The sequence below is a fragment of the Chanodichthys erythropterus genome, chromosome 3 (assembly GCF_024489055.1).
Source record: "Chanodichthys erythropterus isolate Z2021 chromosome 3, ASM2448905v1, whole genome shotgun sequence".
NCBI lineage: Eukaryota > Metazoa > Chordata > Actinopteri > Cypriniformes > Xenocyprididae > Chanodichthys > Chanodichthys erythropterus.
The window spans coordinates 42020467-42039846 of record NC_090223.1 but is presented as its reverse complement, the minus strand read 5'-3'; the positions used below and the strand labels follow the sequence as shown (position 1 = coordinate 42039846).

At 37.3% G+C, this 19380-nt stretch overlaps 1 protein-coding gene across 10 annotated transcripts in view; it reads left to right on the top strand.

Moving 5' to 3' along the window:
* The window catches only part of arhgap23a (Rho GTPase activating protein 23a), a 75314-nt gene extending 58509 nt beyond the window's left edge, over positions 1–16805 (top strand). For 5 of the 10 annotated variants that reach the window (XM_067382350.1, XM_067382347.1, XM_067382345.1 and 2 more), the window contains 16 exons: positions 3991–4149; positions 4582–4696; positions 5101–5140; positions 7439–7576; positions 7771–8079; positions 9178–9239; positions 9336–9564; positions 9646–9798; positions 9974–10052; positions 10218–10291; positions 11291–11380; positions 11689–11814; positions 11907–11948; positions 12032–12125; positions 14012–14043; positions 14408–16805. In XM_067382350.1, coding sequence (XP_067238451.1) covers positions 3991–4149; positions 4582–4696; positions 5101–5140; positions 7439–7576; positions 7771–8079; positions 9178–9239; positions 9336–9564; positions 9646–9798; positions 9974–10052; positions 10218–10291; positions 11291–11380; positions 11689–11814; positions 11907–11948; positions 12032–12125; positions 14012–14043; positions 14408–15823 — 3158 coding nt within the window. In that variant the 3' untranslated portion in view covers positions 15824–16805. The remainder of the gene's footprint in view (positions 1–3990; positions 4150–4581; positions 4697–5100; positions 5141–7438; positions 7577–7770; positions 8080–9177; positions 9240–9335; positions 9565–9645; positions 9799–9973; positions 10053–10217; positions 10292–11290; positions 11381–11688; positions 11815–11906; positions 11949–12031; positions 12126–14011; positions 14044–14407) is intronic. The other 5 variants (XM_067382348.1, XM_067382346.1, XM_067382351.1 and 2 more) reach the window with 4 other exon arrangements.
* The last annotated feature ends 2575 nt before the right edge of the window (positions 16806–19380 follow it).

Below are 19380 nucleotides of genomic sequence, written 5' to 3'. Positions count from 1 at the left end.
CCCTTAAATCCCAACACATTTTTTTGGAGAAATCCCTCTCATCACACTTTCGCTCATATTGCAGTGTTGTCAGGCCTGGTTTCATTTTGATTTGTTACACTATAAAAGGAAACCTCCCCATGTTAGTTATATTTGTGTTCTTCGTTCTTTGGTTTTGTGGATATGTCAGTAGAAAGACTGCATATCGTGGCCAGTGAGAGTCCGTTCATGGAGGTTACTTCTGATGAGTTGGGATATTTACAGCATCTCATCTGAACCTCAAAATATGACTGTTGCATGTGACTGATGTTGAAGTAGTACAGATGGATTCTGTACGTGCAAGTGTTGTATGTCCATGAAGTTGTGTGTGTGTGTGTGTGTGTGTGTGTGTGTGTGTGTGTGTGTGTGTGTGTGTGAGCTCATACTCGGGCTTCAGTAATGAGGGCCTTTGTTAAACCCACAGAGCAGCTATTTCTGCCAGTGGCTGGAAAACAAGCACAGTCCAGATTCCACATCCTAGATTGGGAATGTTTCCGCCCCTGCTCCCCTTCTAGTCTGAGAGAGAAAGAGTAGACAATTTAAGAGAATTAAAAGAAGGATTCACTTGATTCATTGCAGTTCAGCTGATGTATATGTGTTGTAACACTTTAACATTTATAACATTTATGAATGAGATTAATGAATAACAAGGAAAGGAGTGGATTCATATGAAGTCTGAAGTAATGTATGACTGAGATAAAGATAGTTAGACAGCTTTCAGAAACAAGACAGTCTATATTATACCTGGAGAAAGCCTTCTGTTTCATATCAACTCCCTCAAACAGATTTATTGATCCAGTCATGAGCTATAAATCTAATGTGATTAATCACAGCAAGAAAATTACACTGGCACTTATTGGCTGATGGCACCACAAGAACACCTTTACTTTTACTACTATTGAATACAATACAATATAATTTTATTTATATAGCACATTTAAAAACAACTAGTGTTGACTAAAGTGCTTTACAAGAGCCAAAGTAAAGAAACAATAGGTTAGAAACACATAAAACAATACAGCAAATAAATGACAATAAAATGGAAAACATATGGACTAAGGTCAAGTAGAAGAGAATACATAAAATCAAAAGATGATTGAATACTAATGAAAATCAAGGAATATTAAAAGCAGTTTTCAAAGTGGATTTGAAGATTTACAGAATCTGATGTTAGCCAGTAGGCTATTCCACTACTAGCACAATGACTGTCAGTGGAGAACAATGCTCAGATGGTTTAGCCAGATGGTGTAGTTGTAGGATCTGCAGGGCCTTGTTGTTCAAAAGGATCAGGATAAGCCAGATTTTTTTGGCTCAAAGCTATCCCAATATACTGATGGTTTGATCCAGATCAAAACCAATACTGAATTACATGATCTCCCATTTTAGAATCCCCCCCCCCCTTTTTTTTTTTTAAACAACCCATTTTGATGATTTGATCTAGTATAGTAGCCAAAATCTGATCTAATTACTTTTGAACAACTGGGACCCAGTGCCAACAGGACCATGCTAACCAGCCAAACCTTGACCTCTTGCTTAGAAACCCTCTTGTTCAGTGTTGCTTGTGCGCTGCTGCCATCTGATGGTGTGGATTAGTGTTGTTGCAGGTGGTTTGCTGGTTGACAGAATCTCCTTAGTCACTGACATTCCAACGCTCTGCCAAATTGTGTTTTTGAAGTGATCATGTTGTCCCTGCAGGGCAAGAAAGACCTGACGCATAACTGCAAGAACATGCTTCGAAAACAGAGGGTTTTTCAAATAATTCATTGAAGGTGCCACTCATATCACATGTTTATGTATGATTTTTTTGGGGAAAAGACTTTGATAAGATGCATCTCTTAAAGGTGCCCTAGAATCAAAATTTGAATTTACCTTGGCAGAGTTAACAAGAGTTCAGTACATGGAAAAGACATACATTGAGTTTCAAACCCCATTGCTTCCTCCTTCTTATGTAAATCTCATTTGTTTAAAAGACTTCTGGAAAACACGCGGATCTCAACATAACACAGACTGTTACGTAACAGTCAGGATCATTAATATGTATGACCAATATTTGCATATATGCCAGCCCATGTTAAAGGCATTAGACAAGGAAAGGCAGTATTAACGTCTGGATCTGTGCACAGACAAGGCAAGCAAGCAAGAACAACAGCGAAAAATGGCAGATGGAGCAATATTAACTGACATGATCCATGATAACATGATATTTTTAGTGATATTTGTAAATTGTCTTTCTAAATGTTGCGTTAGCATGTTGCTAATGTACTGTTAAATGTGGTTAAAGTTACCATAGTTTATTACTGTATTCATGGAGACAAGAGCCGTCCCTATTTTCATTATTAAAAACTTGCAGTCTGTATAATTCATAAACACAACTTCATTCTTTGTAAATCTCTCCAACAGTGTAGAATTAGACGTTAGCCACAGAGCATAGCCTCAAACTCATTCAGAATCAAATGTAAACATCCAAATAAATACTTTACTCACATAATTCGAAGCATGCATACAGCATGCATGACGAACATCTTGTAAAGATCCATTTGAGGGTTATATTAGCTGTGTGAACTTTGTAAATGCACTGTAAAATAGTCGTGTGGCAGGGAGCACGCGAATTAAAGGGGCGGTGCGCTGCCAAAATCAGTGTATAGTTAATGATGCCCCAAAATAGGCAGTTAAAAAAATTAATTTAAAAAAATCTATGGGGTATTTTGAGCTGCAACTTTACAAACACATTCAGGAGACACCTTAGACTTATATTACATCTTGTGAAAATTCTTGGGCACCTTTAATGTGTTAGCTTTAAACGGTTAACGGTTATCTCCTAATAAATTGTTATAAAAGCATACCTGCAACAACAAACCACTTCCCACCAGTCACATACAACACTGAGCACAAGCGTTTTAGGAAGAACTGAAACCGTGTGTTAATACAAAGAGGACTTTTACATCTCCATTTCCACATTAAGCACATTTCATGGAGGGCTTCGAGTCAGGTACAAAAATGCTGTTTGATTATTAATTCTTTCTCTTTGTATCTTCTTTTAGCTCACCATTCACTTTGTCATGTATCGCATACTTTTAACATTATTTAATTTAGCACATGACCAGTGGGTACAGATACAGTACATACTATGCACATAAAAAATGCTGGGTTAAAAATAACCCAAGTTGAGTTATATATGGACGAACCCAGCGGCTGGGTTAAATGTTTGCCCAACCTGTAGTTTTATTTAACTCAACTATTGTTTAAAAATGACTATATTGCTCACTTAAAATGAACCCAAAATAGGTTGGAAATGAACATTTTATTAATATGTTTAATAAACAAACATTTATTAATACATGTCATGATAATGATTAAATAATAGCCTTAACATTTATTAAATTGCTTATTAATAAATGTTCACCTTTTTATTATTACTGTTGCTTCTAGTAATTATATGTCTCATTTTGGGTTCATTTTAAGACAGTCATATAGTAATTATTAAACAATAGTTGAGTTAAATACAACTGCAGGTCAAACATTTAACCCAACCTCTGGGTTTGTCCATATTTAGCACAACTTGGGTTGTTTTTAACCCAACATTTTTTTAGAGTGTAGCTTCCCCTTACTGTAACACAGTAGTTGCTTCTTCTCTCTTTATTATTGTTTGTTTATCATTGCGTATGAGGGTGTAAATTGGGTTGTGGAATAAATTGAGTGTTTGGAAATATAGTTTACTTTTGTATGCACTATATGTGAAGAGGGAAAGAGTCTCTTGTGATTTGGTGTGTTATGATATCCGAAACATTTAAATTAACTGTGCAAAACCATTTTGCTTTCCCTCTAACCTTTCCTTCCTTGTTATTTTTTTTGGTTTCCCTTGTTTCATTCTTTCTCCTTTTACCAATATAACTTTCTTTTATTCTTGTCTTCCGTCTTTCCTTCCTTCCTTCCCCTCTTCCTCTCCTTTCCTCCGTTCCACTCCTCCCACAGATGAGCCGACCAGTCCAAGTGCAGATCTGCGGGCACGTCATGTCCCCGCCTCCTCCGTCGTGTCCAGTGGCGGTATAAACTCTGCCCCTGCTGTGGCCACAAGCCCCGCCTCCCCAACCTTCACCTTTCCCCTCAACCGCCTTTTCTCCCACGACAGCAGTGAGTGACGCAGAGAAAGAGAAACACTGTTACTGTTACTACTAAATGATCAAATCACTGCCTGGTACATAAAAACATGGCAACAAAAATTGTGTAAACATTCAGAAGCTGCATGTGATCGCCGTAGAGCTCCCCCTACTGCATGCGTAATCGCACCGCACAAATAAGTCAAATGTATGTGTGCATGCCGTACTGCATACTGCAAAAATCCACATGATCGTTCAGTGATGCCCGTGCATTGTCTTCACCACACTTTACTGAGACTTTGATGAAGATCACCTCCTTCCCACTTCCTAATCTCATATTAATTTCTGTGTCCTACCCAAATCCACACTAACTGTCCTTCAGCTCTCTCTCTTCTCCTGTACGACAGTGATTTGTCACTGTTGGTAATGAATGGATATCTCTCTTTTTTTGCCTTCTCACCATAAGCAGGTGATGCCAAGTCTAATCGTCGATCCTCTTACCTGCTGGCCATCACCACTGAACGCTCCAAGTCATGTGATGAGGGGCTTAACGCATATAGAGAAGAGGGGCGCGTCTTCTCGTGAGTTTGGGGATTTTACTATTAGTATTAAATATATATCAATTGATTCAAGGCATCTGTGCCTGCTCAAAATTCTGTGTAAAGATGTAATGCTGCACAAACGCCAGAATAATTTGTCTGCTTTGACCTACCTTAGCTCCTAGTATATAAGTATATTATTAAAATTGCTGTGTAAATGCATTTATGCCACCTCAGAGCTGCATTAAATAGTCTGTGTAAAGACATTTACTGTAACTGCCACTTCAGAAGCCCTTCTGTGCCACCTTTACAGTGTAAATTTGGCAATAAGTACCATTCATACCTCAGTAAGGATGTTTTTTGTTTGTTTGTTTTTTGGAGTCATTATGATGTCAGTTGTAAGTTTATTTTACTTTTAATATATTCTCATTGTGCTCTTTCAACAGGAGGCTTCCAAAAAGAGTCAAGAGCTTCTTTACTGAAGGGGTGAGTTTAACTACAGTAGAATCTAGGTCATACACTCTAAAACTTTGACATTTGACATGATCAAAGTTTCTTTTCTAATGTTGTTTAAAGTCAACATAATGTAATATTTCTGATTAGGGATCAGCTAGTTCTGGTCCTGGATGCTGATTGGTCAATAACACTGTTATTTTAGTATTATTTATATATTAGTTGTTGTTAAAGGATTAGTTCACTTTCAAATGAAAATTAGCCTAAGCTTTACTCACCCTCAAGCCATCCTAGGTGTATATGAATTTCTTCTTTCTGATGAACACAGTCTGAGAAATATTATTAAAGGTTCAGCCCTAGAATTAAAAATTGAATTTACCTCGGCATAGTTGAATAACAAGAGTTCAGTACATGGAAATGACATACAGTGAGTCTCAAATTCCATTGTTTCCTCCTTCTTATATAAATCTCATTTGTTTAAAAGACCTCTGAAGAACAGCCGAATCTAATGTAATGTTAGCTTTAGCCACGAAGCACAGCCTCAAACTCATTCAGAATCAAATGTAAACATCCAAATAAATACTATACTCACATGATCTGATACATGCATGCAATATGCATGACGAACATCTTGTAAAGATCCATTTTAGGGTTATATTAGCTGTGTGAACTTTGTAAATGCACTGTATTATAGTCGAGAGCTCGGGGAGACAGGGAGCGTGTGATTTAAAGGGGCCGCAGCCTGAATCGGTGCATATTTAATGATGCCCCAAAATAGGCAGTTAAAAAAATGAATAAAAAAAAATCTATAGGGTATTTTGAGCTGAAACTTCACAGACACATTCAGGGGACACCTTAGACTTATACTACATCTTGTAAAAACTGGTTCTAGGGCACCTTTAAATATCCTGATACATTCGAGCTTTATAATGGCAGTGAAAGGAACCAGTGAGTATGAAGCTCAAGAAAGTGCATCAGTCTATAATACAAACCTATTCTTCAATTTAGGAAGAAAGTTTAATGCCTCTCGCAGTTCAAAACGCTTACACTATGTCCTACACCTTCCGTATTCAACTTACGGAAAAAACTGGCGCTTGATGAGCTGAATATGGAAGGAAGTCTGGCAGAAGCCAGATATTTTACTTCACAACTTGTTAATTATGGATATTTGTTTTACACAAAAGCATCGCTTTGCTTCAGAAGGCCTTTATTAACCCCCTGGAGCCGTGTGGAGTATGTTTATGCTGGATAGATGTGGATGGAAGCACTTTCCTCAGCTTTATACTCAGTGGACCCATTCACTCCCATTATAAAACTCGGATGCGTCAGGTTATTTATTAATATTTCTCTAATTGTGTTCATCTGAAAGAAGAAAGTCATACACACATTTTAAAGTGAACTAATCCTTTGCTATTTCGAATTAGCTTTTATTTTAATGTTTTAATTTAAATTTTTAGTTAATTTTAATGTTTTCATTTTTAATTTCATTTTAGTTATATATAATATATATTAGATTAAACTAAAATTAAAATGAAATGTATATATATATATATATATATATATATATATATATATATATATATATATATATATATGTATATATATAGTTTTTAGGTTTTTCATTTTATATATACAGTCAAACCAAAATTTATTCAGACACCTTGAACATTTCATTCATTAATACAGTTTTTCAAAAATTAATCTTAATTATGTCAGATAACAATTAAGCAAAACATGGTCAGGTCAAAGTGTCTGAATAATGTTTAGTTCCGAATTTTTATAAATTTTACTGTTAGTCCAGTAAATTTTATTTCAGCCTTATTTCAATTAATGAAAATTATTTTTAATAGCCACGTTACAATCCACAATATAGTAACAGTTTTGACCTCTCTGTGATAACTATTTTTATGATATCTGTGTCAACATGCACATTTGCTAAAGTGATGCCTAGATAGTTATCTATATTCCATATTATATATACATATATTCTATATTATTAGTTAACATTTTCCGTTTACCTAGGTGACATCAGCAAAACAGGAAAGTCTGTTGAGAGGAAAAGCAAATAATGACTTTTTTTTTTTTTATATTACAAAGACAATTTATTTCTTTGAAAACATGCATGTACAGATAAATCAATCACAACAAGATGAAGAACATGCATTAAAAAAAATGAAAAAGGCCTATTTTGTTTCAAATTGACTTAAAAAAAGGAACATTTATAATGTATACTGCTTTAAATGTTTTCTTCCTGTATTCTGGTTCTTTGTATACTGTAGTTCCATGTCATTGTCACATTTGTGTGTATCTCTGTCCTGTGTCTTAATTTAGTCTCTAGACAGTCTGGGTGCTGCTGAAGAGGCTCGCTCTAAACGACACTCTACCTCGGAGCTGGGCAGCATCAGCTACAGTGACGTGAGGAGGGAAGGCTGGCTCCACTTCAAACAGATCCACACAGAGAAGGGCAAGGTAAGAGAAAGAGAGTGCGAATTAGGAGAGCTGTTATTAGTGGTTTAGATGAAGATGTGGGCTGGCAACCAAAACGTTTTAGGCTCAAACTTGACATGCTATAAGTTGCTTCGAATAAAAGCGACTGCTAAATGACTAATTAGTTACCTGTATGATCTGATGGATGAGATTTGTCTTTTCTCCCTCTCTTGCAGAAGGTGGGTAGTGCCATCTGGCCTTGGAGGCGGGTGTTCTCCGTGCTTCGGTCGCACTCCCTGTTTCTCTACAAAGACAAGCGAGAGGCAGTTCTCAAAGGAGCGGTGCTGGGAGGCGGGGCCGAAGATGAACAGCCAATCAGCATCCGGGGCTGCCTTGTGGACATAGCCTACAGTGAAACGAAGCGCAAGCACGCGCTGAGGTTGACCACGCAGGACTTCTGTGAATACCTGCTACAGGCGGAGGACAGAGAGGATATGCTGGAGTGGATCAAAGTCATCAGAGAGAACAGCAAGACTGACAATGAGGTGAGAGTGCGAAAATGATGGTACATAGAGGTCTTCAACAGAATGAAACGGCAAGATTAAATTTGTTTCTGTATTTGTCCAGATGAATGACGCTAGGTTTTGAGGTTGTCATTGCCAGTATAGGAACCAATACATGTTGATATGGTGTTTTTGTTTGAGATCTACTTCCTCACTTACCGCTCACTGTCAGCAGGCTTTGCTTTCTCTGCCAGGTGTGCTAATAAATGTGTTCATGTTTTGTTTTGTTTTGTTTTGTTTTGTTTTGTTTTGTTTTGTTTTGTTTTGTTTTGTTGTGTTTTGTTTTGTTTTGTTTTTTGTTTTGTTTTTGTTTTGTTTTGTGGAACACATATTCACTAACTACTACTTTTGCCTCAATAAACTCCTAATTTACTGCTTATTAATATTTGGTAAGGTAGTTTTTGTAGCATTTAAGTTTATGTATTGGGTAGGATTAAGGGATTTAGAATAATTAATATGTGCATTATAAGTACTAATAAACAGCCAATATCCTAATAATACACAAGCTAATAGGCAACTAGTTAAAAGTGAGAATTGAACCCTAAAATAAAGTATTTATTTTATTTTATTTTGTAACACTTCATTATGGGGAACACATTCACTAGCTACAACTTTTGCCTCAATAAACTCCTAGATTATTGCTTATTAATAGTTAAGGTAGTTTTAGTAGCATTTGAGTTTATGTATTGGTAGGGATGTAGAATAAGGTCATGCAGAATAAGGCATTAATATCTGCTTTATAAGTACTAATAAACAGTCCGTATCCTAATAATATGCAAGCTAAAAAACAACTAGGCAAGTGAGAATTGAACCCTAAAATAAAGTGTTTACTTTATTTTGAATCGTGAAGTTTTTCCAATGTTGCTATGTTTTATTCTACTGAATGAAAAAAGCTATTTTGTTATATCTGTCATTACCAATAACACTGTTTGGTGGTTGATTTCCCTGAAGAGTGAAAACTCTGTGGTTTGCACAGTCCAACATGGCAACATTGGCTCAACCAATGGTGTGAGTTTGGAATTAGACAATTATTTATTTTTTCAGTAATACTTAAATGTTCCTTTTTAATGTTGTCTGTAGGAATTGGGTTTCTCACGACAGGCTCTCATAAGTAAGAAACTTAATGACTACAGGAAACAAAGGTAAGATTGGAGACCCTTGTGACATTTTTAACACATTTTTACATTTTACTATTCCAAATTTGAAATGATCCTCTTCCTCTTGACTCCCTCCTGTAGTCCAACAGGCAATAAACCAGACTCTTCACCCAGAGTGCATCGAATGACATTTCTGCTCAGTAAGCAAGACAACAGCGCACCTCCACGTTCCCCAAAACACGAGGCCAAAGAGGAGAGCAGCCCCCCAAAATCTCCTTGGGGCATAAATATAATGAAGAAAGCTAAGAAGGCAGGTCCTAAAGCCTTTGGTGTCCGTCTAGAGGACTGCCAGCCTGCTACCAACAACAAGGTGTGTGCTTTTTGCAGTGTGCTGAATGTATTTCTTAGGCTTACACATGTTTCAATGTGTATGTGGTTTTTGTCTGTGAAGTTCATTCCCCAGATTGTGGAGATCTGCTGTGGGCTGGTGGAGGAAATGGGTCTGGAGTACACAGGGATCTACAGAGTGCCGGGAAATAATGCCGTAGTGTCCAGTCTGCAGGAGCAGCTCAACAAAGGAGTAGACATCAACATCGCTGAGGAGGTGAGTTGTTTAAACACACATAATCTCGGTCAGAGACACTGTCATTGTTAAACTGCAACTGGATCTTTGAGACTGAGGCAACATGAAGGTTATATTCACTTCCCATGTTGAACTGGGTACTTCCTCATACCGAGAATGTCAACAACAACTACTTTCACTTTTTCCTGCTGTACAGAGATGGCAGGACCTGAATGTGGTCAGCAGCCTGCTGAAGTCCTTCTTCCGTAAACTCCCAGAACCCCTCTTTACTGATGGTGAGATTATGAGCATGCTAACTGTGGTTTTACTGCTATTTTATGTGCCTAAAACAATAAAATTACTGGTCACCTTTTGAAATATATATTTTAAAAGTGTATTAAATGTCATGTAGTGACATTTTCTTTCTCCTTCTATTTCTTTTTCTCTCTGTACCACTGAAGACAAATACAATGACTTTATTGAGGCCAATCGGATGGAGAATGCCAGTGATAGGCTAAGGACAATGAAGAAACTGGTATGAACGTGGTTTCAGTATTTTAGTTTAAAACACATTCTGAAGTTTAAACTACAATTTATTCCTGTGATGTCAAAGCTGAATTTTCAGCATCATTACTCCCATCATCAGTGTCACATGATCCTTCAGAAATCATTGTGATATGATGATTTGATACTTAAGAAACAGATATTTTAATAACTGCTTACTATTTTAACAATATTTATATGTATACTACCAGTCAAAAGTTTGGAAACATTACTATTTTTTATGCTTTTGAACAAAGTCTCTTATGCTCATTAAGGCTGCATTTATTTCATAATAAATACAGAAAAAACTAAAATATCGTGAAATATTATTACAATTTAAAATTATGGTAGGTTTTCAGGATTCTTTGATGAATAAAAAGTAAAAAAAAAAAAAAATCAGCATTTATTTAAAGTACAATATACACTACTGTTCAAAGGTTTGGGGTCAGTAATTTTTTTTTTGGGAAAGAAATTAATACTTTTATTCAGCACGGATGTGTTAAATTGATAAAAAGTGATAGTAAAGATTTATATTGTTAGAAAAGATTTATATTTTGAATAAATGCTGTTCTTTTTAACCTTTTATTCAACAATGAATCCAGAAAAAAAGTATCACAGGTTCCAAAAAAAATATTAAGCAACACAACTGTTTTCAAAAATCATCATATTAGAGTGATTTCTGAAGGATCATGTGACACTGAAGACTGGAGTAATGATGCTGAAAATTCAGTTTTTCAACACATTGATAAATTCCATTTTAAAATATATTCAAATAGAAAACTATATTTTTGTAAAAATGTATTTATTTATTTTTTATGAAAAGTTCAAAAGACCAGCATTTATTTGAAGTTGAAATGTTTTGTAACATTATAAATGTCTTTACAGTCAATTTTTATCATTTTAATGTGCATCCTTGCTGAATAAAAGTGTGTATGTATATATATTCATTTTTCTTTTGCCCTTTTCCATATCTCTCTCTGTCTACCTGCAGATCCGTGATCTACCAGATTATTACTTCCACACTCTAAAATTTCTAATTGGACACCTAAAGACTGTGGCAGACCACTCTGAGAAGAACAAGGTGAGCAATACTTGATTTTATGTTATTCAGATATTTCAGTATTTTAAATTACAGGTGTTTTTTTTCAACCGTAAATTACAATGCATAATTGAACACTACAGTTTGTTTTTTCTTCATATATTAATTTGAATTTAAGCTGTGAATTTGAGAGTAATAAATAAAATAAAAAAATCAGGTTCAGACTGGTCTTAAAATTTGTCATTTTCTCATTATTTTCTCATCTCATGATGCTTCAGAATGCTTCAGTTGTTGATTTCAGCTGCATACAGTAGCATGCTTGTTTATGGTCTTACGGTGCACTTGTGCAGATGGAGCCGCGTAATTTGGCGCTGGTGTTTGGCCCCACTCTTGTCCGGACCTCAGAGGACAACATGACAGACATGGTCACCCACATGCCTGACCGCTACAAAATTGTGGAGACACTCATTCAGCACGTGAGGGACACCGCTGACAAAACATACCTTTGAGTTTACAGCCTCCATTTTAATTATGATTTTAAACAATGATTGTCTTGTTCTCTTTGCAGTATGTCTGGTTTTTCATTGAAGAACACGAAAAGGATGAAAAGGTTTGTTTTCTTCATATTTAATTTTATTGAGATTCATAAAAAAAAAATGTCTTTTAACTTAATATTTGAATGTCGCCCCACAGACACCAGTGGACACAGAGGATGTTCAGCCCGCCCCAAACATAGATCACCTCCTCTCTAACATTGGCCGGACAGGCCTGATGGGGGAGGCGTCAGGTGAGAGAGCTTAACCAGTTACAATAAACTAGTCTCCTGACTAACTGCCATTGGCTAGCAGTCATATTCCACCTCAGATGACTAACACTAGATACATAATTTCACCTGCATGTGAATGGACAGGTCTGACTGTTGGACATGTGATAGTAGTAGACAGCAGGTCAAACATGTTTTGGTTTTCCTGCCTGTTGAATGCTCTACACTTCTGAGTTTTGGTTTCTTTTTTTAAAATAATCTTTTTCATTATATTCACTTTCTGCTGTCTTTCTCTGTACATTTCTGCATTCCTTTCTTAGCTGAGCCTGTGGAACAGCCACTGCGGTAGGATGGGTTTCCCCTGCCACGCTCTCACTTTTTGTGTGTGTGTGTGTGTGTGTGTGTGTTTAGGAGTGTGTATTTAATGCCTATATGCACAAGTGGGAGTTTTAGTGTTTGTATCAAGTGATGAAGATGCTTATGGGCCCCGTTTATACCTGGTATTAACATATGTGTTACTATGAAATCCTCAACTCGGCTCTAAAAAGATTTTTTTTTCTTTTTTTTACAAAAGCTATTTTATCCTCATTCAAACAGAATAGCTTGGCAGGGATGTATCTAATATTTTGTCATTTTTGAGCATGATTACATAGGTATAGGCTAAAAATAGCAACTCAGTGTGCTATTTAAATTGTTTTTAAAATGATTTTTGGACTTTTCTATTCAAATGTTATAGGTTATATTTCAGAAAATCTTTAGAAACCATTCTAATATGATAATTTGCTGCTAAAAAAACATTACTGTCATCAATGCTGAAAACAGTCATGCTGCTTATATACATATATATATAAAAATTTTTTTTTTTTTTTTTTTTAGAAAACCATGATGCATGTTTTTCAGGATTTACTGATAAATAGAAAGTTTAAAAAATATTTTGATCTTTACTGTCACTTTAATAATTTGCTCAACTTAATATGTCATTTAATTTAAAAAAAGACTTTTGAATGGTAGTTGTATGTATCACAATAGTAACGATCATGTGGGCAAAATCTAAATAATATCGAAGAGCTAAGGCTTCACAGTTGTGACATTTGAACACAAAGTGACACCCATGCCAGGTAAACGGGGCCTGTGTGTTGTGGCAAATTGTGTTTGGTTTGTCCTTCTCCCCCTCTGACAATTACAGTTTCTACCCTTGCCTCTCCCATAGCTTCTTTCATGGGTTGATGTCATCAGTATGTGCCGTGATGTCATCAGTGTGCGCTTTATCTTTACCGCTGCATATATGGGCCCCTTCACTTCTTCTTCTATGACCCTGTTCACATTGGAACATTAACTGACAATCAACAGCTGGTCGTTTATTACACAGATGTTGTTTATAGTGTATCTTGTGTGAACACTGTCTCACAATCACTGTTCATGGGGGTGATGCTTAATGATTGACACAGAGGCTGCTATAGGTCTTGTTTGTTAATTCATTAAAGGGATAGTTCACTCAAAAATGAAAATTCTGTCATCACTCACTCGTCCTCATGTTGTTTCAAACCTGTATGAATTTCTTTCTTCTGCTGAACACAAAAGATTTTGAAGAATGTCAGTAACCAAACAGTTGATGCACCCCATAGTATTGTTTTCCATCTGTTTGCTTACCCATACTCTTCCAAATATCTTCTTTTGTGTTTAGCAGATTAAATTTATACAGGTTTAAAAACAACTTGAGGGTGAGTAAATGATGATAGAATTCTCATTTTTGGGTGAACTATTAAGTTAACCTACTGACAAGCACAAAAGTTTGTTCCTCCTCTGTGCCTCTCATTAAAACAGCATTTAACACAGTACCAAAATGTTAATTTTCACTAACTTCCTCTTACAATCTCTCTCCCTATCTCTCTCTGTTTTTAACTGACCAGACTCAACCAACAGTGATTCTGCAAAATCAAAGGTCAGTATTGACCAAAGGCTATTTAATATGTTTGTTCTCTTTTAAATGTTGAACAGTAAAGTGTAGGTAATTGAATGCTAGAATTTAGTAATACATTTCCGTAAAAGCAGTTTTGTGACTTTAATAATCATATTTTGTTAGTAATAAATTAGTCATATTGTTTTTATTTTGCTATCTTGATTTAATATCTTGATATAATTCAATATGAATATTTTTGTTTTTGTATTTATTCATTTTTAATGTAAATATGAATGATTTTATTAGATTTTTTTCAATACATAAATAATAATAAATAAATATTTATGTAACATTTATTAATTAAAATGTATTTTAAGATTTTAATTGTATAATATTTGATACTTAGGGGTCGTGGGGATCAAAACGTGACTTTACTGCCAAGGATATCCTGACGTTATCGATCATGTCGGCTGTGACCCGCAAACGCCGGAAGCGGCACAACGGCCGTTTCTTCGGCAGCAGCACAGATGACGATTCTGAGCATGAACCCGTTAAATCCTGCATCTCCGAAAAAGACGACTTGCAAGAGATGGGGCAGGTGGCGTCCTTCTGTGCCCCACGAGCGGAGGGAGAAGAGGATGAAGAAGAGGAGGAGGAAGATGAGGAAGAGGAGGAGGAGGGTGAGAGACAAAAGGCCCAAGAACAGAAAGAGGAAGAAGTTCCCAGCATTTCCTTAACAGTGGAAGCGCCACCAGCGGTTCTGCTGAGCGAGGACGAGGAGCAAAGGTCTGAAGTGAAAGGTCGCAGCTGGCGAGGAGATGATGCGCGGTCTATTGTGTCAGGCTACTCTACTCTGTCCACTCTGGGGCGGAGCTTAGCCTCAGAGGGGCGGGGCGAAGATGCAGACGATGAGCACAGTGAACTGGTGAGCGAAACTGACAACGAAAGCGGATTTGCCTCGCGCTCCCTCACCCAAGAGAGGCCGGAAAAACCAACCCGTTCCAGCCAAAACTCACAAGCCTCACCCGATCCGACCGCGCCGCGCAGCTTCCTCTATGCGCAATGCAAATCACAGACGCCCTCTGCTTCCTCCGGCTCCTCCCTCGCTCCTCCTCCTCCTTCCCCCCACATCACTACCAACCCTGAAGACCAAGCGCACGACAGCGCAGCACGTTCGTCTACTCCCTCATCTTCCTCTTACTCCTCATCCGCCTCCCAGCGACTCCACAGCCGCCACTCTTTTAACTCCCACCGCCTTATACAGTGCGACACCCTGGCAAGGCGTCGGCTAAAGTCAGACAAAGCCAAAGCGCCCTCGGTGGACCTTTCAGAAGTTTCCAGCTCCTCCGCCACAGAGGGCGATCGCCGGTCAGGTGCGAATCAAATCCCTAATTCCTCTCCATCTCCTTCTCCAAAAGCCAAATCCTCCAATGAGGTTAGCGTGAGAAAAGAGTATACGCCAACATCCATAGCCGGTCCCGGAATTAAGAGCTGCGCGTTGTCCTCCGGACAGGGTTCCCTGGCGGATCAGGTACGGGCTCGCCTGATGGGCTCAGCGGACGACCTGCGCAGCGTCGGCATGAGGAAGCAGCTCTCGCCGGAGACGCGCAGGAAGAGACGTGCGTGGAGGAGGCACACCGTGGTGGTCTCCCCTACAGATTGTTCAAACAAAAAAACACCGGCGCTACCCCCCAAACCGCTAGATTCACCCTCCCCTGTTGAAAAGCCGGACGTTAGAGAGTCCCAACCAGAGTGCCCAGAGACTGAAGCCCCTACTGCACGTCGGGCCCTGCCTACCTCGCGCTTTCGTGATTTCTTGTAGCAGTGATGGTGTGTACAGGCTAGTGAACCAAGAGAGTTGGATTTGGGTTGTGCTGTAGCTGTGTCCACAGTATGAGTTCACACTGACAGCGATTATATCGTTGTAGAATACTTTTGGTCGGTAGACGTTCACTGCAGTGTCAAACTGTGCCAGGTGGAAAATCATGTGTCATTGTGCACCATTCAGAATTGAGCACCAGTTCAGTTTTTGAATTTGCATTGGATTTAATTGAGGTAGCAAACAGGATGCCGAATTGAAATTTGGAATTACAATGAACTGAAATTCAAACAATAAGGGCATTTTCAGACCTGTAGATAGTTTGCTTTGTTCAGAAACAGGGATTTACAATGCTACAATGTTGCATTTTCTCCTTGGTTCGCTTTCACAAGGAAAAATTGTATGCAATTTAATATTTTTATGTTGATGCAAGTCACATTTGCACCTGTTTCGGAGAAGAGCAATGATGTTTTAAAATGAAGAGGTGCTCTTAGCTGTGATAAGAAGTAGACACTGCTGATTTTTATGCGACACATTTTCTATTTCATATTATGATACAACTTGGATTGTTGGTCCGTTGGGTCAGATTGCTTTCTCACCACAAGCAAACCGCTTCAGAGTTTGTTTTGAATCAGAGACCACCTCTTTCTTGGACTGGTTATTTTGGTCCAGCTCCGACTGCGTTTGCAGTGTTTATATATGCATAAACGAACCGAAACTAGGGAGAAAAAATTGCGCCAGGTTCCGAAACGAACGCTCCAAATGAGCCAGGTGTGAAAACGCCCTAATTGCCATTTGTAACAAGAAATGGAAGAGTTATCAAGACAAACTTCTGCCTCATTTGAAATGTGCTTATTTTTATATGAATTTCTCAAATGAAGTTTCATTTTATGGACCAAGGAGGAAAAACACTTTCCCGGAATGTCATTACCTGTTTTTTGAATAAATCAATTTCTTTCAATTGTAATTTCCTTACCTTTACCCTGGTCTGTGTTCCCATTGTCGCTGTTTATTTGCATAAACAAGAACTCTTCTTTACGCAAATGGGCGATCGATGTCACCGTCGCTTGTGCTGCCTGGAATCGCCCTTAATGAAGATGACTCCAGTCACTTTTTCACTGCAAATCGCTGTCGGTGTGAACAGCCTTTTAGGTCGCCATGTGAGTATAAAATACAAACTCAGACTGTTTAAAGCCCTATGTCAAATCTAATTTATGTCACTCTCATTTAGACCAACTTTACCTGCATCGCAAAAGGGGCTTCTCAGTGTTGCCAAAGTTTTTTTTTTTTTCATCATTCCTTTCACATTTTCTTCTTCCTTTTCTTGGCCAGTCACATGACAACATTCTGCTCTTTAAATTATTGCCAAGACCCTCACGACTCAGTGCTTTTGTGTTTTCAAGTCCCAGACGAACCAATTCTCCGAATGTGCCGGTACAGTATTGGTTAAACAGTGTTAGCAAAACAGAAACAGTGTTGATAGTGACAGATTTACTAGTTTTAACACAGGCCGTTGAACTCCGCGCATAATTCTACCAGTAACCCGCTACATTAAGTTCAATAAGAGGCAGTGTGGTGTGTTCACCTTCCCACATATTCATTTACATTGAGTAACGGCTCATTGGTGAAATCTCTTTAAATGAGTGTGTATGTGTGTCTGAAATTGCCTGTGTAAACCGTATGTGGTCAAGTATGTGTGTGTCAAACGTTTTTGTAACATTTGTACAAAGCCTTGCTTAAGTTAACCTTGTAAATACACATATATTATATTGTCATTTCTTTTTTTTTTTTTCTCTTTTTTTTAGTTTTTATATGGTTTACAAAAGTGCACTTAGGTGCACAGTCATTTCTTTCAAGATGTTACTTGAAATGTTTTCCTTAATATTTTTTGTTTGTTTGTTTTATACACAGTATATATTATACATATATTTTGTATGAATATAATAAGTACTTTTATTTGGAAATCTTGGGGTGTACCTGTTTTAACTCCACTAGACTGTTTTCCCTGTTAATGGCCTTTCTCTGTGACTTACAAATACTATGCAGAAATCTATTCACCTCAATGAAAAGAACAGAGATCTAACCTGCAAAGAGTGTCTGTCACAAGCTATAATAAATTCTTATTGCAGAGCTTATTTCACTTGGGTTTTGTCCTTTGTCTTGTGCTGAAGTCATATGCACCACATGAGTTTCTGCATATAAGAGGTCTGAGAAAGAAGACACGCAATGCACATCATGCACAGTAGCCATTTCAGATGTCTTTGGCCTTGTGTGTGTGTGTGTGTGTGTGTGTGTGTGTATTTACAGGATTATAGAGGGACCTGTAAAACCTGTATACATCATTGTGTTCAATGAAGCTGTTTAACAGGTTTAAACGTGTTTAGAGTCTTTTACAGTCTTCAATATAAAAGAAGTCAAAACTTTATCAATCCAATCACTTCTATAGCTTTTAGGGCATCTATTATATTATGTCTCATTAGGCTACTTAATAAATTAACCTATACGAAGATATATTATTTAAACAATATATTCTCAGATTCTTCCATGAACATAATGACACCTTCCTCACACGTTAAGTACAACTAATAATATAATACATGTGATCAGTGTGTGTGTATACTATTTATGTTGTGTTAATGTATTTCCTTACCAAAAAAAAAAAAAAAAATGTTGCCGATTTCATAACAGCATATCTGTTATCACCAAATAGATTAATGTAGGCTGTTTATTTCATTTAATTTTCATGTCAGCAGAAGGTAAGGATTGATGTGTGAATCTGTGAGTTAATTGTGAAAGTCCGACATTTTCTAAACCAAGTCACTATCCCGTAGGATTGCATTTTAATTTTATTCTCATATATTTTATCTTGTTTTTATTTGATATTTTATTTTATTTTACGTAATTCCATTAGAATGACAGCAGATGGCAGCATTTACAGTGTTTGAGCTGACAGAAATCTCAGGCTGCACAGACATTTCAGTCTGAATAAACACAAGAGGTCGAGTCCAAGAAGAAAGTCTTTGTGAAGTTCAACATGTTCCTGGGTCAACATTTTTGCTGATCCTGTAACAACATTCAAATCAACCAATCAGATTTAAGGGACAAGTTTACAGATTATGTGAAGTTCAGGCTTAAAATCATGAATTGGTGCTTCTACATCAGTGTTATTCATCTATCATTTCCCTCAGATTTTTGGGATAATTTATGGGATTAGGTTTAGGGGTAGGAATAGGGTTAAGACTAAATTTTCAGACTAGAATATTGTTCCAGGATCAACAAAATATGTTGTCCCAGGAACGCATCTAACTCAGCAATATCAGGACTTGCGTGAAGTTCATGGTCTGAATTCAGACAGACTCATTTTTTATTTTTGTTTGCAACAGTACTCTCCAAAGACGATTGTTTACTGCTACATACATTAAAATAGGCTAAAAACAAAAGTAAAACCAATTACACAGTCTTGCTCTCTATTCAGATAGTTTGCCTTGAAGCAGAGGCTGTGACCCTACAGTAAGTGTGTCACACAGTGTGTGTGTGTGTGTGTGAGTGAGTGACTCGTG